Below are 21286 nucleotides of genomic sequence, written 5' to 3'. Positions count from 1 at the left end.
TGTAAATATACTGAATCACTAAGTTGTACACCTAAAAACTAATGTAGTATTATATATCAACTATACTTCAATTAAAAATAACATTGGAAAAATTTTTTTAAGTTTTTAAATTTTCCCACATTGTTGCATATAGCTGTGGTTTGTTCATTTTCACTGGTATAACAGTCCACTTTTACCACAAATTTATGTATGCATTTCAAGTGAATTAACATTTTTTTCAGTTTTTAACTATTTCAAATAACATTGCTATGAAGATCATTATATATTACCTTATACACATGCATATTTATTTCAACCAGATATTTTGAAATTAAGTTGAATGAAGTTTTTATTTTTTATTGTTGATTTTTAAGTATTCACCATATATTCTGGATAATAACTCCCTATGGATATATGATTTGCAAATATTTTCTCCCATTCTGTAAGTTGCCTGTTGATATTGTCTTGATGTACAAATTTTTTTTGATTATTCATGAAGTTAAATTTGCCTACTTTTTTGTGTGTGGGCTATGTCTTTGGTTCCATATCCAAGAAATTATTGAAAAGTCCAGTACTGTGAAGATTTTACCATATATTTTTTAAATGTTATAGATTTGGATCTTACACTTAGGTCATGGATCCATTTTGAGTAAATTTCTATATATCGTGTTAAGTAAGGATCCACTTCATTCTTCTGCATGTAGATATCCAAGTTTCCAGCATTGTTTGTTGAAAGGGCTGTCCTTGTGTAAGGAAGATAAGCATTTCCTTCCTTATCTTCTGTCTAGTTGTTCTATTCATTATTGAAAATGGGATACTAAAATCTCCATTTTTGTAGAACTATCTATTTCTCCTTTTAATGCTGTCAATGTTTCTTCATATACTTTGAGGGTCCTATTATTAGATTCAAAATTTTTTTATAATTGTTATACCTTCTGATTTTATTTCACGTTTTATTATTATGTAATATCCTTCTTTGGCTCTTGTAACTTTTTAAAATTTAAAGTCTATAACCTCTAATATTAGCATAGCCACTCCTATTCGCTTTTGGTTACTATTTGTGTGGAATATCTTTTCCATCCTTTTACTTTCAACTTATTTATATCTTTGTATCTAAAATGAGTCTCTTATAGACAGCATATAGTTGGATTATATTTTCTATGAATTCTGCCAATCTTTGTCTTTGAGTGAGAGTTTAATCCATTTACATTAAAGTAATGCCTTTTAGGATGGACTTATTTCTCTCATTTTGCTATTTGTTTTGGCATACACCTTATAGCTTTTTTTTTTTTTTTTGGTATGCGACTCTCACTGTTGTGGCCCCTCCCATTGTGGAGCACAGGCTCCGGACGCGCAGGCCCAGCAGCCATGGCTCACGGGCCCAGCCTCTCCGCGGCATGTGGGATCCTCCCAGACCGGGGCATGAACCTGCGTCCCCTGCCTCGGCAGGTGGACTCTCAACCACTGCGCCACCAGGGAAGCCCCTTATAGCTTTTTATTCATTATTTCCTGCATTACTTTTCTCTTTTGTGTTTAACTGATTTTTTAAGTGAAGCATTGAAAATCCTTTCTGGACTTCCCAGGTAGCACAGTTGTTAAGAATCCACCTAGCAATGCAGCAGATACAGGTTCAATCCTGCTCTGGGAAGATTCTACATGCCACAGAGCAACTTAGCCCACATGCCACAGCTACTGAGCCTGCATCCTGCAACTCCTGAAGCCCACACACCGCAACAAAGAGTAGCCCCCACTCACCACAACTAGAGAAATCCCACACACAGCAACAAAGACCAAAAAAATAAAAAATAATAAAATCCTTTCTCTTTTCCTTTTTTGTATATTCTTCAGTTCTTTTCTTTGTGGTTACCATGGGCATCACATTTAATATAACTGTATAACATTCTAATTTGAATTTATAACAGCTTAACTTCAATAACATACCAAAAGTGTGCTCATTTAACAGATCTATTCCCACACCTTTCAGGTAATGTCATAAAATAACATTTTTATAAATTGTGTTTTCAAAAGCAACAATGAATTAATTTTTAATACATTATTCTCTTAAATTATGTAGAAAACAAAAAGTGGAGTTACACTAATTGTTACAATATTACTACCTTTTATAATGATCCATATAGATACCTTTAAAAGACACCTTTTGTTTTTCAGATTCTTTTCCATTATAGTTTACTGCAAGATATTGAATATAGCTCCCTATGCTATACAGAAGGTCCTTGTTATTTATCTTTTTTATATATAGTAGTTTGTATTACAGAAAGCTTTATTTCCTTTTTCATATCTTTATTTCCTCATACAGCTTCAAGTAATATTTCATTTCAGCCTACATATTTATCCAGGTCTCTCTTAATTTCTCCCTCACTTTTGAAGGGCAGTTTTTCAGGGTAAGGGATTAATGTTTGACAGGCTTTTTCTCTTGGCACTTTGAATATATCAGCCCACTGTCATCTGGCCTCCAAAATTCCTCATGAAAAATCTGCTGATAATTTTATTGAAGATCCTTTGTATGTGATGATTTGCTTCTCTCTTACTGCTGTCAAAATTCTCTTTATCTTTGGCTTTTGATAGTGTAATTATAATGTTTGGTGGGGTCTCTTGGAATTAATCTTCTTGAGCTTCTTGGAGGCTTATAGTCATGTATTTTACCCGATTTGGGAAGTTTTCAGCCATTATTTCTTCCAATATTCTCTCTGCCCCTTTCTCTGCCTCTGCTCCTTCTGGGACTCCCATTATGCATGTGTCGTTCTGCTTGAATGTGTCTCACATGTCCCTTAGGCTCTGTTCACTTTTCCTAAATCTTTTTTCTTTCTCTTCCACAGACATGATAATTTCCATTGTTTTATCTTCAAGTTTGCTGATTCTTTCTTCTGCCTGCTCAACTCTGCCTTTTAAATCCTTCTAATAGTTTTTTCATTTCAGTTATTGTACTTTTCAGCTTGGAAATTCATTTTAGTCTCTTTTCAGGTTTTCTATGTCTTTATTAATAATTCCTTTTTATCCATTCATGTTTTCTTTAACTTTCTGAGGTCAGAAGTTTTAGTCTTTATCTAGTAAATTCGTTCTCAGTTCTTTTCCAGGTACAATTTCTGTTGTGTTTTTTTTCCCCTTAAGTAGGCCACACTTTCTTGTTTCTTTGTATGGTTCACAATTTTTTGTTGAAAATTGGACATTTGAATATGACAATGTAGTACTTCTGGAAAATAAATTCTCCCCCTCCTCCAAGGTTTGCTTTATTTGTTTTCATTTTTGCTTTGTATTGTTTTAGGATATCCCTGTGCCAAGGATCAGCCTGAAGTGTAAACTTAATACTTTCTCAGGTCTTTCTGAGTCAGTGCCTTTCCTTAGGCATGTGCAGTTGCTTTCTAAGTTTTTCAGTGTATGTGGTTACTTTTGAATGTCCTACTCTTCAATGCCTGGCTCGCAGAAGGGAAATAAAAGAGAAAAACCAAGGAAGCAAAAATGTCACTGACCCTTTCAATCCCCTGGAAGTCACTTCAGCCAGAGGAGGAGGAGCTTGTAGCAATGGCGGGCAGTGCAAAAACAATGGCCTCTACCTCTTTGTCTACAGCTCTGTGATCAGACGCAATCAGTGATCAAAGTACATACCCTCAAGATTTGGAGGACAAGGTCCTATTTGCCCATCCAGGCTCCTGAAAGTTGTGTGCAAGCTGCTCCGAGGACATATGCACATTTGCTTGCCATGGGACCAAGGGTTGGGGAATGGGTAGCTACTACCATGCTAACAGCCGAATTGACCAAAATTAACAAATTTACCTTCCAAGCCTTTCCCTAGAAATTTCAAGCCTTCAGTAGACTCCAGGGTTCCAAAGTAATTATATCAGACAGATTCTGTTTAATTGTATCTAGGTGGGGAGACAGATTTCTGGTGCTTTGTACTCTGCCATCTTCTCAGAATCCTCCTCCCTTTCTTGAACAAATTAGGATCAATTCTCAAGTCCCATACATACACACAACCCCAGTGGTGTTTTGATTGGAATTGTATTGAACTCTAGAGTACTTTGGTTAGAATTACTCTTTTATAATGTTGAATCTTTCCAATTCATGATCATGGCTTATTTCTCCACTTATTTAGGTCTTCTGAAATTCATATCAGTAATATTTTATAGTTTCCACATGAAGTCTTTATACATCTTTTGCTATGCTGATTGTTGGGTACTTGACATTTTTACTCTATTACGAGGAATGTTTTTCTAGATTGTTTATTGCTGATACATAGAGATGAAAGCTTGGTTTTATCTTGTGCTCAACAAATTTTTAAATACCCTTATTAGTTCTCATGTATCTCTAGATATTTTAGATTTTCTATATTTCAGCAATATAATCTAATTATGGCAGTATTATTTATTTTCTAGTATTTTAATTTTATATTCTTGCCTCATTGCACAATGCTAAATAGAAGTGAAAAGAGCAAAAATCTTTTTTTTTACTCCTCATCTTAAAGAAAATATGTAATCTAAATATAAAGTTTGCCACTAATTTTTAAAAAATCATTCCTTTCAGATTAAATTCCCTTTTATGTTTCCTCAGATATTATTCATATATATTCATATATATATATATGAAAAAATCATATTTTTTTTCATTTTCTCTATTATGAAGTGAATTACATTGATTGATTTTTAAATGTTATGACTAGGTTGAATTCTTGGAATAAGTTTATCAATGTCTAATAATAATTGGTATATTTACTCTTTTCCAGGGTGATCTCCATGAGCCACTCTCCTCCTCTGGATTGACCTTGTTCTTTACTATCTTGTTGGTGTCTGATACTTTCAGGCAGCTTTTCAAACATCTATTATCTATACAACTTTGCTAGTTCTATTCTGCAAAAGGGTTGCTTATGGTTATCTAGACTGCCATTTCTAGAGGAGGATGTCTCTCCAGTCACTTTTTACTCTTTCTTACTCCACTGAGGCTTTCAGGTCCTTGAAGCTGTTTATTCAAATATATTAATAAATCATAGAGGATTCTTGGGTGAGGTAATTTTTCAACTGAAAAGTCAGAGTGAAAGACAAAATCTTGACCTTTACTAAAGTTCCGAGAGGCAATACTTAATTAATTTTAAATGACATTTATTTTAGAATATGTATATGAAAAGTATTCCATTACCAATATTTGCTTCAAAATTTTTCAAAATCCTCCAATTAAAATACTTGATGGTTTTATTATATTCCTTTTCCTGAATTTTCAGTGACAATGATGTCTGTTAAAGTTGTGAAGTATCAAGTATTAAATAAAATTTAATTAAATAAATATTTAGTTTCATGGACAAACAGGATGTTTGTGTGTCCCATGTGATTATTAATAGCATGTTACCCTCAGGCAAAGACACTGTTTGTCTTGTAACGGCCCTGAAGGCTTAGTCACTGGGGCCAACAGTTATGCCTTTCTTAGATTCTTTGTAGTTTCTATAGCACTGTTAACTAAAGCAACTTAAAATGCTCTCATGCAGCCTAACTGGCCACTGTATCAGCTTCAGTCCTTCTTTTATTTATCTCCTTTAGCTTTGCTGTTACTACTGCATTATTAGTACCTTATTGTATACTATTTTATCCTGTGGTTGTGATTGTCTGATCCAGCTCTTTATTAGGTAATTATGTTATGCACAAAAGCCTCTTACTTAGGCACATGTGTGTGAGTGTGTGTGTGTGAACAGGCCCATGTTTTTCAATAATGAAAATGACAATATTAATGATAGGTGCCAGTTGATGAATTCCTTCTACGGGTGTGCCACACTTCTCAGAACCTTCCAAATACAGCATCTTCTTTACCTCAACTTGGTAACTGAGATAACAATTTGTTAGATACTCCCATATTACTTTTTGATAAGATAATTTAGGAAGCTAAGTATTTATCTCCTTAACTGAGAAAAAGAAATGTTTTGGAACTATGAAATTGTTTGCATTTTGAAATCTTCGCAGAATTTTTTATTTTGATAGGGATAAGACTACTCTGTACAACTTTTTGTTTTGTTTTGTTTTGTTTTGTTTTTTTGCGGTACGCGGGCCTCTCACTGTTGCGACCTCTCCCATTGCGGAGCACAGGCTCCGGACACGCAGGCTCAGTGGCCATGGCTCACGGGCCCAGCCACTCCGCGGCATGTGGGATCTTCCTGGACTGGGGCACAAACTCGTGTCCCCTGCGTCGGCAGGCAGACTCTCAACCACTGCGCCACCAGAGAAGCCCCTGTACAAGTTTTGAACAACACAATTTTCAACAGAAAAAATAAGGCTGTGAATCAGACTAAAATGATTTTCTTTCAAAATGGAACTAAATTAAAAATAAGGTATAGAACAATTCCCAGGAAGCAAAGATCTGAACTCTGCTGTAGATGGGGCAATGTCAGTCTTAGCTGAGCAGCACCAGGACAGAGCTCTGTCACAGCAAGTGTTTTCAGATGACATAAGGTGGAGAAAGGCCCTCAGTCCTCCACTGCCTCTTCCTACGTGACTTTGTTTCTGCTTCTCCTCCTTTGCCCCCCAAAACGAAGGATCTAAGGAGGTAGATGGTCTTAGAATTGTAGACTCATGGCTGAAAAATAATCGTACCAATTATGCCCCAGATATGGGCACTGGTGCTTGTGGTCAGAGCCAGAGCCAAGGAAAGACTTGGGGACTGATCTAAGGGCACTGTTTTGACTCAGGGCAGGAGTAGCCCGTGGAAATGTGGGCAGCAGCCTGCTTTCTCCCAAACTGTATTATTTTTATTTGCACATTATAAGTTTTTACTCCTCAGAGAATGTCTCAGAAGGTAATTTGATGACTTAATGTAGACATTCCTCTCAGCTAATTCCTTGTACAACACCTTTTTTAATCAAAAGGCATTACTATTCTCAGTAATGGAGGAGAGTGCATGAAAGTCCCCCAAGAGAAAATGAATTAGTAACTGGAAGCTTAATCAAGTGCTAAGAGAAGAATGAAATTCTAATTGGTATATTGTTGTGTTCATTCCTCCAAATCTGTTCCTTAGTACTAAACCAATCCTAATTTCAGAACTATACTTCCTTTACAGCATGGGGTTGGTGATGTCCTTCAGTTCAGCAGGGGACTGACCAGCAAATGCACAATTAAAACACTTGTTACTAAAACACATTCACAATTTTGCGGAAATCACTACAATTTCTAGCAGAGTACTTCATGACTTCTACATGATTATAGATATGTATAATTATTTCCAATAAGAAGTAAACAAATGGCTGTTTTTTTGAAGGAACATCAAAGAATAGACTCTCCAAGCAAAAAGAGCCATGAGTTAGAACATGGATGCAACCACTCTTTGTCATGTGAATCTTGTCCTCTTGTGCCTGCCAAGGAACGAGCCGTTGCCCACATATGTGTAGTGTTTGAAAAATTAAGAGTTTACAAATATTACAAATAACATTATTTTTTAAATTTAGCTTTACATCAGTGGGCTTATGTAGAATTTTGGGAGGAATGGAAGCATTTACAAATACCCCTTCTTAGTAGACTTTGAGATCCAGCACCAGCCTACTTCCATAAAGAGATATAATAAAATAATACAGTAGGGTGATCTATAAGAAGTTTTACTTAGAGACTCCTGCCTTATTCTGACCACTTAAACATGTTTCCAGTGAGAAACTATATAAAGTTCATGGGTGCTTTATTTCATTGTTGGCTTTATGCCTTTGTTGCATTTATTTATTTTTATACCTTCTCTGTTCCACCAAAAATATTGAGGTAGGCTCCAAATTCTCATTTAATATTGATCTTCTTTACTCCAGAAGTAAGATTTCATCTATATACTGTGCATCACTTTCATCACAATTCTTAATTGACCTTATTCTACGTGTTTGTCCAATTCCAACAAATGCGTATTTGAAAGCCAAGAATGCTTCTCCTTTAAATAGATGAGTAACATAAACAGATCAATACAGGCATCTTTTATTCACATTTTAAAAGATGCAAACTTCTGAGAAAGAAGTTTGCAAATATATACTAAAAACACACATAGAAAACCAAGCTGCTGCTTTGGATCTGATCAAAACTTTCCCAAGTCCTTTATTTTCTCCTATTTTTAGTATTTCTTGAATATCTATAAGGTGTTTGGGAATTTACAAATTTCTCCCATTTTTAAAAAATTTATTTAAATATTTATTTTATTTAAATATTTATCAAATAAATATATTTATTTAAACCTTTGTTTATATTTATTTAAATATTTATCAGACAGGAAGTAGTATAAATTTTACAGAAGTAGTCATTAAATAAAATATGTATTTTCATTCATAAGATAAATATTTTATAACCCATTTAGTCATTTTTGTGACATTTATATTGAGGGTTCAGAATTGTAGTTATACTATATACAGGTGGAGAATGAGCTCCAGTCAGATTCAAAATATTACTACTAACTCCTGGATGATTCTTTGACAGAATTGACATTTTACAACTCAGAATAACTCCAAATAAAATGTTGGTTTCTGTGAAAAATAAAAATATAGGTTTTTTTTCCTTCCTTTTCCCTAACTTAAATTAGCATAAGTGGTGTAGCCCATGGATGGTGATAGAATTGTGACATGTTGGACACATGAGAGCAAGTCTTTAGGGTTACAGCAGAAGAACCCAGATGTTCAGAGCCCTTCAAAGAGGGTCCATGCTGGGGCTGCTCTTCCCTTGCCTAACATGACTGTGACTTTTTGGTGATTGGACAACATGCAAAATTATGCATGAACAGAAGACACTCTTGATGACCCATATTCTATATCAGTCAAATATATTTCATCATTTTGAATACTAAAACCCCAAAGTTTTAGCTATGAAAATCACTAAATAATCTAAGATAAAATGGTCTATGAATATGAATGAGTGCTCTGAGTTTCATAGTAATGTCTTCACATTTATATTTTGCTTTATATGTGTCATATAACATTGCATTTGATCCTGTAGCAAACTGTAGAACAGGTATGCCTTTCATTTTTACAGAGAAGGTAGTGAAAATATAGAGAAAGTAAGTAATGTGTTCAAGTTTCTGAGGTTAATTATGGAAGAAAAGTCTATACTAAAACCTAAATTTTTCTCTGCAAATTGAGTGCTCTCCCTACTGCCTCATTCTAAATGACTTTTTCAGACTAGGTATAATAGAAATGCTACCTTAATTTATTATGCAACATGACGAATTCACAAAATATGCATTTTATTTCTAGGAATAAGCCACTATGGTCACTTCTAAAATTGTGTGTTACTCTTGCCTGTTTTTGAACTTTTTTAAAAATGGCATCACACAATAAATACAGTTTTGTGCCTGGCATTTATTTGTTTAGGAGATTTTTGCATGCTGTTACATGGAGGGATCATTCATTACTTTTCATTACTGCATGGTATTTGATGGTATGAATATACCATAATTTATATATTTGACCTATTATGGATGGATATTTGTCACCAGATTTTGTCTATTATGAATAATGCTCTTAGGAATATACTTGTACCTGTCTTTTGGGGCACAAGTGCACCCATTTTTACTGAGTATGTACCTAGTATCGAAAGTATTGGGTCATAGAGTATATACATCTTCAATTTTAGTAGTTAACATCAAGCAGTTTCCCAAAGCAGTTACATTAACTTACACTCCAATAAATATATAAAGTTCCAATTGATTCACATCCTTAGCAATGTTTGAAATTGCCAGTCTTTTCAATTTAAGCCATTCTAAGGCTATAGAGTGGTCTCTCATGGTGGTTTCATGTTTATTTCCCTGATGACAAGTACCACAAAGAATCTTATCAAAACTTTACTGCCCATTTGGGTTCCATCTATGGTGAAACACCTGTTTAAAACTGTTGCTGATTTTTTCCTATTGATTTTTAAGATATTTTATATTTTTTTAACATAAGGTCTTTGATAGTTAGAACTTTTGCAAATATTTTTCCCACTCTTTGGTTTTTGAAAAACAAAAGTTCTAAATTTTAATATAGTTTAATCTATCAGTCTTTTTCTTTGAGCCTTTTCATGTACGATTCATGTGGAATTGATTTTTGAGTGGTGTGAAGTTGGGAGCAAGTTTCTTTCAATATGAATGTCAAATTGAACACATATCCAGTGCCCTGTATTTTAAAATTGAGGTATAGTTCATTTACAATATTATATTACTCTCAGGTATACAACATAGTGATTCAAAATTTTTATAGATTATTACTCCATTAAAAGTTATTATAAAGTATTAGCTATATTCCCCATGCTGTACAATATATTCTTGTAGCTTATTTATTTTATACATAGTAGTTTGTACCTCTTAATCCCCTATCATGCCCCTCCTTCTTCCCTCCCCCACTGATAATCACTAATTCATTCTCTATATGTCTGTTTCTGTTTTGTTACATTCATTCTTTTGTTTTATTTTTTGGATTCCACATATAAGAGATAACATACAGTATTTGACTTTCTCTGTCTGATTTATTTCACTAAGCATAATACCCTCCAGGTCCATCCATGTTGTTGCAAATGGTGAAATTTCCTTCTTTTTTATGGCTGAGTAATATTCTACTGTACATATAATCCACATCTTCTCTATCCATTCATCTCTTGATGGGTATTTAGGTTGTTTCCATATCTTGGCTATTGTAAATAATGCTGATATGAAAATTCTGCATATTAATTTCATATCCTGCAACTTTATCCAGTTCATTGATGAACTCTAATAGTTTTTTGGTGGCATCATGAGGATTTTCTATGTATGGTATCATGCCATGTGCAAACAGTGACAGTTTTACTTCTTCCTTTCCAATCTGGATCCCTTTAATTCCTTTTTCTTGTATGATTGCTGTACCTAAGACCTAGGACTTCCAGTACTATGTTGAATAAAAATGGTGAGAGTGGGCATCCTTGTCTTGTTCCTGATCTTAGAGGAAATACTTTCAGCTTTTCACTGTTAAGTATCATGCTAGCTGGGGACCTACATTATATGGTCTTTATTTTGTTGAGGTATGTTCCCTCTATACCCACTACGTTGAGAGTTTTTTTTTATCATAAATGGATGTTGATACAGAAGACCAACAGGCATGAAAAGATACCAACATCACTAATTATTAGAGAAATGCAAATCAAACAACAGTGAGGTACCACCTCACACTGGTAGGAATGGCCATCATTAAAAAACCTACAAATAACAAATGCTGGAGAGGGTGTGGACAAAAAGGAATCCTCCTACACTATTGGTGGGAATGTAAGTTGGTGCAACCACTACAGAAAACAGTATGGAGGCTCCTCAGAAAACTAAAAATAGAGTTGCCATATGATACAGCAATCCCACTCCTGGGCATATATCCAGACAAAACTATAATTCAAAAAGATACATACACCCTTATGTTCATAGCAGCACTATTCACAATAGCCAAGACACGGAAACAACCTGTCCACTGACAGATAAAGAAGATGCAGTGTATATATATATATATATATATATATATATATACACACATACACACACACACACACACACTGAATACTACTCAGTCATTAAAAGAATGAAATAATGCCATTTGCAGCAAAATGGATGGACTTAGAGATTATCACACTAAGTGAAGTAAGTTGGAAAAAGACAAATATATAATATCACATATTTGGAATCTAAAATATGACATGAACTTATCCATGAAACAGAAAATACTCACAGACATAAAGAACAGACTTATGGTTGCCAAGGGGATGGGGAGTGGGGGAGGGATGGATTGGGAGCTTGGGGTTAGCAGATGCAAAATCTTATATATAGGATGGATAAATTACAAGGTCTTACTGTATAGCACAGGGAATTATATTCAATATCCTATGATAAATCATAATGGAAAAGAGTATAAAAAATAATGTATATATATGTATAGCTGAATCACTTTGCTGTACAGCAGAAATTAACACAACATTGTAAATCAACTATACTTCAATTAAAAAATAATTTGTAAAACATGAATAAATAATTGGATGTTGAATTTTGTCAAAACTTTTTCTGCATCTATTGAGGTGATCATAAGATTTTTATTCTTTAATTTGCTAATGTGGTGAATCACACTGATGGATTTGCAGATATTGAAAAATCCTTACATCTCTAGGATAAATCCCACATCATCATGGTGTATAATCTTTTTAATATATTGTTGGATTTGGATTGCTAATATTTTGTTGAGCATTTGGAATCTATGTTCATTAGTGATAGAGGCCTGTAATTTTCTTTTTTTGTGATATTTTTGTCTGGTTTATATCAGAGAGTTGCTGGTCTCATAGAATGAGTTTGGAAGTGTTCCTTCATCTGCAGTTTTTTGGAATGGTTTGAGAAGGATAGGTGTTAACTCTTCCTTGCTTGGTAGAATTCAGCTGTGAAGCCATCTGGTCCTGGACTTAGGTTTGTTTTTAATTAGGAGTTTTTAATTACTGATTCAATTTCATTACCAGTAATTGGTCTGTTCATACTTTCTATTTCTTCCTGATTCAGTCTTCAGTCAGGTATTTGCCTATTTCTTCTAGGTTGTCAATTTTATTGGTGTATAGTTGTTTGTGGTAATCTCTTATGATTCTTTTATTTCAGTTGTGTTGGTTGTAACTTCTCCTTTTTTATTTCTGAATTTATTGATTTGGGCCATGTCTCTTTTATACTTGATTAGTATGCCTAAAGGTTTATTGATTTTATCTTTTGAAAGAACCAGCTTTAGTTTCATTGGTCTTTCTATGTTTTTAAGTCTCTATTTCATTTATTTCTGCCCTGATCTTTATGATTTCTTTCCTTCTATCAACTTTGGATTTTGTTTGCTCTTTTTCTAATTCCTTTAGGTGTAAGGTTAGGTTGTTTGAGATTTTTCTTATTTCCTGAGGTAAGGTTGTATCACTATAACCTTCCCTCTTAGAACTGCTTTTGCTGTGTCCATAGATGTTGGATTGCTGTGTTTTCCTTTTCATTTTTCTCTGGGTATTTTAAAATGTTTTCTTTGATCTATTGGTTATTCAGTAGCATATTATTTAGCCTCCATGCATTTGTGTTTTTTTCCAGTTTTCTTTCTTGTGGTTCTTTTCTAGTCTCATAGCATTGTGATCAGAAAAGCTGCTTGATATGATTTTAATTTTTTAAAATTTGCCAAGGCTTGTTTTGTGGCCTAGCATGTGATCTATCCTGGAGAATATTCCATGTGCACTTGAAAACTATGTGTGCTCTGCTATTTGGGAATAGAATGCTCTCTGTGTATCTACTAAGTCCATTTGCTCTGATGTGTTATTTAAAGCCATAGTGTTTTCTTACTGATTTTATGTCTGGATGATGTGTCCATTGATGGAGTGAGGTGTAAAAGTCCCCCACTATTATTGTGTTACTGTCAATTTTTCCCTTTATGTCTGTTAATATTTGCTGTATGTATTTAGGTGCTACTATTTAGGTGCTTATATATTTACAATTGTTATATCTTCTTCTTGGATTGATTCTTTGATCATTATGTAGTGTCCTACTTGTCTCTTTTTACTGTCTTTGCTTTAAGGTTTATTTTGTCTGATAGAAATAGTGCTACCCTGCCTTTTTTTGATCTCCATTTGCATGGGATACTCTTTTCCATCCCCTCACTTTCAGTCTGGGTGTGTCTTTAGATCTGAAGTGAGTCTTTTGTAGGCAGCTGATATAATGATCTTGTTTTTGTGTCCATTCAGACACCCTATGTCTTTTGATTGGATCATTTAGTCCATTTACACTGAAAGTGTGTATTTATTGCCATTTTGTTAATTGTTTGGGTTTTGGGGTTTTTTTAGTTCTTTTTTGTTCCTTTCTTATTCTTATATTCTTTTCCCTTGTAATTTGATGGCTATCTTTAGTGCTGTGTTTGGATTCCTTTCTGGTTTTTTGTGTGTATCTATTATGGGTTTTTGGTCTGTGCTTACCTTTGAGGTATATATATATATATATATATATATATATATATATATGACTATTTAAAATTGCTGATTTCTTAATTTCAAAGACTTTTTAACAACCTCGGTTTTTTACTTTCTAGCCCCCAAGAATTAGTTTTTGACTTTATATTTTACACTCTTTTATTTTGTGTATCCCTTAACTACTTATGCAAATATAGCTGATTTTACTACTTTCGTCTCTTAACCTTCCTATTAGTTTTGTACATGGCTGATTTACTACCTTTACTGTATATTTGCCTTTACTGATGAACTTTTTCCTTTTGTAACTTTCATCTTTTTAGTTGTGACTTTTTTTTGCTTAGAGAAGTCTCTTTAACGTTTCTTGTGAAGTTGGATTGATGGTGTGGAACTCTTTTAGTTTTTGCTTCTTTGTAAAACTTTTGATTTTTCCATTAAATCTGAATGAAAGACTTGCCAAGTAGAGTATTCTTGGTTGTAGGTTTTTCCCTTTCATCATTTGAAATAGGTCGTGCTATTTCTTCTGGCCTGCAGAGTTTCTGCTGAAAAGCCAGCTGATAGCCTTATGGGAGTTCCCTTGTATGTAACCTGTTGCTTTTCCCTTGCTACTTTTAATATTCTCTCTTTATCTTTCATTTTTGCCATTTGAATTACAATGTGTCTTAGTGTTTTCCTCTTTGGGTTGATCCTGTTTGGGACTCTACCTTTCCTGGACTTGGATGTGTCTTTCTTTTCCGAAGTTAGGGAAGCTTTCAGATGTTATGCCTTCATATATGTTCTCTGCCTCTTTCTCTCTTCTTCTGGGACCCCTATAATGTGAATATTAGTATACTTCATGTTTTCTCAGAAGTCTCTTAAACTGTCCTCATTTCTTTTTTTTTTTTCTTTTTTCTGTTCAGTTTCAGTGATTTACACTTTCTCACTCTGTTCATCCATTCTTCTCTAAGCTCTTTGGTCATCTTTATAATCATTACCTTGAACATTTCATTAGGTAGACTGCCTCTCTCCACTTCACTTAGTTCTAGGGTTTTATCTTATTCCTTCATTTGAAACATATTCCTCTGTTGCCTCATTTTGCCTAATTTGATGTTTTTATTTTTATGTCTCTGGTAGGTTGGTTATGTTTCCTGACCTTTGATAAGTGGTTTTTTGTAGGAGACATAACTATGCATCCCAGCAACACACTCCCCTCTGATTACCAGTGTTATATGTTCTAGGGTTGTCCCCTATGAGGGTTGTGTGGGTCCTTCTGTTGTGGCAGGCTGACACCTGTGGGCAGTTTGGTAAGCATGGCTGGCCCTACGTCCAGTTGGTTGCCAGGCCCTGCCTTGTGCAGAGGCTGCCAGCTGCTGGTTGGTGAGGCTGGGTCATGGGGTGGCTGTCTGTGGAAACCTGGGGAGTCCTGGGGCTGGTGCTGGCTCAGTTGTGGGCAGAGCCAGGTTCTGGGGTGGGTGGTTGCAGGGCTGGGGTTCCTGGATCTAGTCTCATCCTGCTGGTGGGTGTGGCCAGTTCTTGACATGGCTGGCTGTGGGTTCTGGGGTGCCCCAAAGCTGGTGCTGAACTGATGGTGAGTGGGGCTATGGCCCAGTGGGTCCCGGGGCTGTTAAAAGCCTGCTGATGTGTTGGCTGTGTCCTGACAAGACAGGGGCAGGGCTGCAGTGGTCTTGGGGCTGGTGTCCAACCACTGGTATGTAGGTTCAGGGTCCAGGAGATCCTGGGGTTGGTGTCCACCGACCAGTGTGTGAAGCTGGGTCCTGGGGCTATGCCAGCTCACTGGCAGACAGAACATAGTACTGGGGTCTCTGACTTCAGGGCCCAGGGGTTCCAGAGCTGGCATTAGGCTTCTTGTGGGTGGGGCCAGCTGTGGGGTATGCATTGTCCCAAAGCTTGTGTCAGCTCTCTGGTAAGAGTAGCCAGATCCTGGGGTGGCTGATTGAGGGGTCCAAGGTGTTGGCCTGTGTTGGCCTGCTGGTTGGCAGGACTGGGGCCCAACGAGCTCTGGGGTTGGCGTCAGCTTCCTGGTGTATTACTAGGCTCTGACAAGCCAGGGGTAGGGTTCTGGTGATTTCAGAACTGCTTTCTGCCTGCTAGTGGGTGGGTGGGGCCCAGGGGGCTCTGTGGCTAGTGCTTGCCGCCTGGTAGGTGAAGCTAGGTCCCAAGGTTTCTGGCTGTAGAGCCCTGGGGGTCCCAGTTCTGGTGCCTACACACTGGTGTGTGGAGCAGTATCCTGGGCCTTCTGTTGGACAAGGTCATGTCCAGGAATGGCTGGGGGCTTAGTGGATGTTAAGACAGCCTGTAATTGGTGGGTGGGGCTGTATCCCCACCCAGCTAGTTGCTGGGCCTGAGGCGTACCAGTACTGGTGCCTACAGGCTGGTGGGTGGGGGCAGGGCAGTGTCCCAAGGGTAAAAAGCTAAAGGGAGGCTTCCAAAGGGCACTTGGCTGCATCAGTGTCCACATGGTTGAGCAGCTCCCCAAAATAGCTGCCACCAGTGTCTATGTCCCTAGAGTGAGCTGCAGTTGCCTCCTGCCTCTCCAGGTGACTCCAAAATTAGTGGGTGCTTCTGTGAATTGAGCTTTTATCACTTAATGTGCCCTGTACTTTCCTACCTTTGTTCCTGCTCTTTCTTTTACCTTTTCTGATATCTTCTGTACAAATTCTTTTTCAGAGTCCAAATCAACTGCCACCTTTTCCTAGGAATCTTGCTTCTTCTTCCAGTCAGAACTGACATTTCTGTTTCCTTAACAACGAAGACCCCCTTGTTTCTGTTCTGTCAAAGCACTAATAAATCCACTTTGAGTACATGTGAATCAATGAAGTTATGATTTCATTAATGAAAAGACTCAAACATTTATTAAACTCCCATCCACCAAAGGCTGGTCCTGCAATATTCATTCATGCTTTTAGCCTAGGTTTGCCTCTTCCCAACACTTTTTCTGTATACAGCTGCTACGGGGAATCTGTTCTGGAACATGTATTTCCCCTACCAACAAAACTATTCAATGACTCCTTGCCTGCAGAGGAAGTTAACTGCTTGGTGCCACATTTCTTGTCTTCTGGCACCTGTCTCATCTTACCTGTTGCTATCTTTACCCTGTACTTGAATTTTCCTAAACAAAAAATTACATACAGTTCCATGAACATGCGTTAGTTTACACAGGTGGACTCTCAGCTTAGAAAACCCTCCATTCAACTTCTCACCAAGCTCTTCTTCTTCATGGAGACACTGTTTTCTCGTTTAGCCATCTCTACTCCACCTACCCCGACAAACACAGCCTCCCTGTGCTGTCTCTGCTCTGGATGGGGTAGAAAGTGTTCACCCATCTCCCAGCTTCCCCAAGTTCAGCTATTTTAGGCTCTCACACTGGAAACTATTATGGAGACTGGTCCAACCCTAAGGTTATGTGGAACTGTGGTGCCCTCTACTGCTTTCCAGAACTATAACTACTTTGCTTTCTGTCATTCAATACAGGGGAAATGCTAAAGGAACAAATGGGAATTCAGGTGATAGACCATTATTTTTCAGGGCAAACATTGAATTCCATATTAAAACAAACATTATGAAATGGTAATATATAGTCTTCTAAAATGTGAATTTCTATAAGGTTATGATATGCCTTATTATTTCACTATCCTTTCAGGTCCATCTGACCTAAGGCTGTTATATGTTCATAAATATGGAGAGACTGGGTTACCATTTCATCTCAGGGAGAAGGTAAATATTTAAGCCACATGCTTAAATACAATTTTAAAGATTAGCTCTTAGTAAACATAGTTCCGTATGTTCAATAATATGTACTGAAATTAAACTAATAGGAAAAACATGGAAATTTAAAAAATAATTCATCAAAAGAACATAAATTCTCCTATAGTTGATTTCATTGATTAAAATAATATTGTTAAAAATTAGTATCTGTAATTCTTACTAATCCAAAATAATCCCTGGTTTATCTACATTTTTACAAAAATTACTGAATGACTTTGGTAATCTCTAAAGCTTTAGATTCACTAATTATTTGAACTCTTTGATTTGCCTTATCCTGGGAAAAGAGTAGCTGTCACTGGTATCTCCAAACCTAGAATTCTAACACTTAGTAGGGTAAATTGTATTGATTCTGATTGTTTTTAATTTAATGATTTTGACTGTCAATGAACTTTATCTTAGTGTATGACTTTTGAGAAATTATAAAATAAAGAAATGCCTGTGTTCAATTTATTCATTTTAGAATCAGAAAAGCCTTTCAAATGAGCATCTTACCTAATTTATATTTCATAAAGAACCACTAGAATCTGAGTTATTTAATACTGTGACTAACGGTATTCTCAGAATAACACTTCCTTATATTTGCAACATTTATGTATTTTTATGTCCTGTTCCTTAAATATATTTACAAGTTGTTATTTTTGGAAAATCTTAGAGTTTTGGAAAGTGCAAAAGTGCCGGCAGTTAGCTTAGATTTGGAATACATGGCATTAAACATAACTGAAGAACAGAGTGACTTCACACACTGAAAGATTAAAGATATTTTCTGGGGGAGAGTTAGAAATTTGCCTTTCTCACAATTATTCTGTTAAAAATGATTGTAAACAACTCAGTGTCACAAAAGGTGTGGAAATAATAGTACACTGCCCATCACGTTCTTGCTGGTTTTACTTTAAATCTTGAACATCTCCCCCTGGGTGTTCTCATAGCCAAGAGGCAGCCGCCTCCTGAGAAAACCAGATGCTGCCATCTTAAAACCAGGACTGTGCTTGCTTTTGCACCCCTATTCCGCCCAGGCGTCATTAGTGCCAGCCTCACCTCTTGGAGTGGGCACACTGCGGCAGAGACAGACACGATCCCAATAATGAAATCTCACATGTGCGTGGGTGCAGGAGGCAGTGCCCTGCACCAGTGTCCACGCCCCAGACCCGTTCTCAGGTCTGCAGACCCCAGGGTCCCTTGCTACTGACAAGGCGGCTTCTTGTTCAGAAAGGGAACTTCCTAAAACGCCCAAATGTATACTGCAATTAGGTAAGTGTTTAATTCTAATTAATCCAATTTTACTCTGACTTTCCTTCCCGTAGCGATGAATTACAGATTTTAAAAAGTAGCCTCACAAGCTAGCTTCTTTCTAAAGCGAGGAGCAGATGCGGACACAGAGGCCTGCGTGGAGAACTGCGGGAAGACTGAGGCCAGGCCAGTAAGGTGCTCAGGGCTGGCCCTGAAACAGGAAAGCTCTCAGAGAAACGGCCTCCGGCGGCTGCCTGCTGACACGCCCTTTCCATCTCAGCTCTGAAAAGAGGGACCGGTGCTTATTACAAGAGGCATCGATATTCTCCCGCAGGCTACCAAGAAACTTCATCGGAAATATGGCCTATCCCAAACCTGGCCCAGCCGCGGGCCCGGAGCCCTCCCCCTCCGCTGAGCCGGCCCGAGGCGAGGGCGCATTTGGTGAGAGTCTGGCGGCCTCTACCGGAGCGCCTCTGCAGAGGAACGTTCCCCAAAGCCGGAGACGACATGTGGCGCTCGGGCGAGGTGAGAGCGAGCGCGCGAGTGCACTGGGGACGCGGGGGGGTGGAGGGGCGGAATCTCTGCAGCAGGGCAGAGCGCGGCCTCGGTCGCGGAGCGGAGCCGCAGGGCGGCGGCGGGAGCGCGGGGGGCACCGGAGCCTTTCGGCCCGGGAGGACTGGGGAAGTTCGCGCTGGCGGCATGGGGCGGTGACGCCGCACTGGCCTTCCGCTCTTGCCAGCCGGTTGAGAGCAGGCGGAGGAGGAGGAGGATGCATCCTCGCCGACGGCTTGCCTTCCCGGGCCGGCGCGCAGGGTAAGCCCGGGCGCGCGGGACCGGGGAAGTGGGCTAAGAAGCTGCGGGCGAGGTCGAGAGGACGGGCGGCCCCGGCTCGGTCCGCACCCCTATCCTCGGGACTGCCTGGCTTGGGAAGGCAGGTGGAGACAGGCGGGGAGCCACGGGCGGCCGGGAGCGCAAACTTTCCCCCGGCGACTGCGGAGGCATAGACAGCGCGGGAGGTCAGGGGGGTCCAGAGCGGCGCAGCCCCACGGGACGGGGCACCAGGGTTCAGTGCCCACGGGCTCGCCGGTAGGAATTGGGGCGTGGGGCATCCGCCGCCGTCACTGGAGCCGACGGGCGAGATCGCCCATCCGGAGGGCCCCGTCGGCCCCAGGCCTTCGAGGCGCGCAGCGTCCAGGAGCTTCCTGCAGGGTGGGCGCCGGCTCGGCGGCGGGGGGCGCGGGCGGGTCGCGCGGGCTGCTCGGGACGGGGGACACCAAGCCAGCACTGCACCGCGCGCTCCTCTCCGAGAAAGAAAGCGCCGCCCGGCAGGACGCTCCGCTCGGACCCGGGGCAGGAGCCGGGCAGGTCTGCTGGGGCCAGAAGCTAGCCGGGGAGGGTCGGCGAGCGTTTGGCGCTGGGCGCGCCGCTGCGGACCGGGCAGGAGGCCGACCCTGCCGAGCCGCGGGCACCAAGCCGGCGGAGGCTTAGCCTCCGCAGTGCCGCCCCCGCGCCCACCAGCTCCCGCGAGCCCCCGCGGCGGTCCCGGGACCGTGGGAGCGCAGCCTCTCTTTGGGGGTCCCGGCTCTGGACTGAGGGCAGCAGGAGGCGCCGCCCCGGTTTCCCGCATGCAGCGCCGCCTGCTCGCCGCCGGGACTCTGGCCCGGGTTTGGCGACAAGCCCCAGGACGCGCCCAGGAGACCCCCGCCCTGCCTTTCTCCACTCGAGGGCCTTGGATTCTGAGGTGGAAGTACCTGTTGTGTGTTTCCCTTTTCCGGAGTTGGCCTGGGGTCGCCTCGGGAAAATGTTTCTTTTGAACATGCAGTGCTCCTATAGGATGTGCATCTATTTGCGTTATGCGCATATTGAGAAGTATATGCCTTCGCTAAGGTTAGTTGCAGAGCCCAGGGATTGTGCCTGCTTGGATTTCAAATGCATTAATTAGGGCCCAGCACAGAGCCCAGAGCCAAGAGACTTTCCCAAATGCAGTGATTATTAAGTTCTTCAGTCATGGGGACAGATTGCTGAGAAAGTGGCAACCCTCCCTTATAAGCAGTTCTTATATTATCTTGATCTTGTAGAAGACCTGTTTCTTAAATGTGCCTTTCCCCCCCTCTTTTCACATACTTTCTCTCAGCACCTTGCAGAACAAGGAGTAGCTTGCTGACTTTGAACGCGTGGCAAATATTTCAGAAAGGTAAAAGTATTCCACTTGTGGATTTGACAGATGCAAAATACAGTTAGATAACTTCAGGCATTGAATCTAATAATAGGACTAATGGGTCATTTGATAACATGGTAAAAATAAAACAAAGTATTTGAGGCATGGGAAAAAATTAATTAGGGGAATGATTCTGCACCTTGAGTAAAAGTGAAAATTAAGCCTACTGTAATTTCCTTTTATGCCCCAATAAAAAGACCAG

General features: G+C 39.1%; 1 protein-coding gene across 1 annotated transcript in view; it reads left to right on the top strand.

The window, feature by feature from the left end:
• The first annotated feature begins 18774 nt into the window (after positions 1–18774).
• The window catches only part of GABRA5 (gamma-aminobutyric acid type A receptor subunit alpha5), a 104107-nt gene continuing 101595 nt past the window's right edge, over positions 18775–21286 (top strand). Inside the window, exons 1-3 of the mRNA XM_060005521.1 lie at positions 18775–18887; positions 19201–19391; positions 21001–21060. Coding sequence (XP_059861504.1) covers positions 18871–18887; positions 19201–19391; positions 21001–21060 — 268 coding nt within the window. The 5' untranslated portion in view covers positions 18775–18870. The remainder of the gene's footprint in view (positions 18888–19200; positions 19392–21000; positions 21061–21286) is intronic.

Source organism: Delphinus delphis, chromosome 2 (genome assembly GCF_949987515.2).
Source record: "Delphinus delphis chromosome 2, mDelDel1.2, whole genome shotgun sequence".
NCBI classification, from domain to species: Eukaryota; Metazoa; Chordata; class Mammalia; order Artiodactyla; family Delphinidae; genus Delphinus; species Delphinus delphis.
Note: the sequence above shows the minus strand (reverse complement) of the source record. Positions and strands in the feature narration are given on the sequence as shown.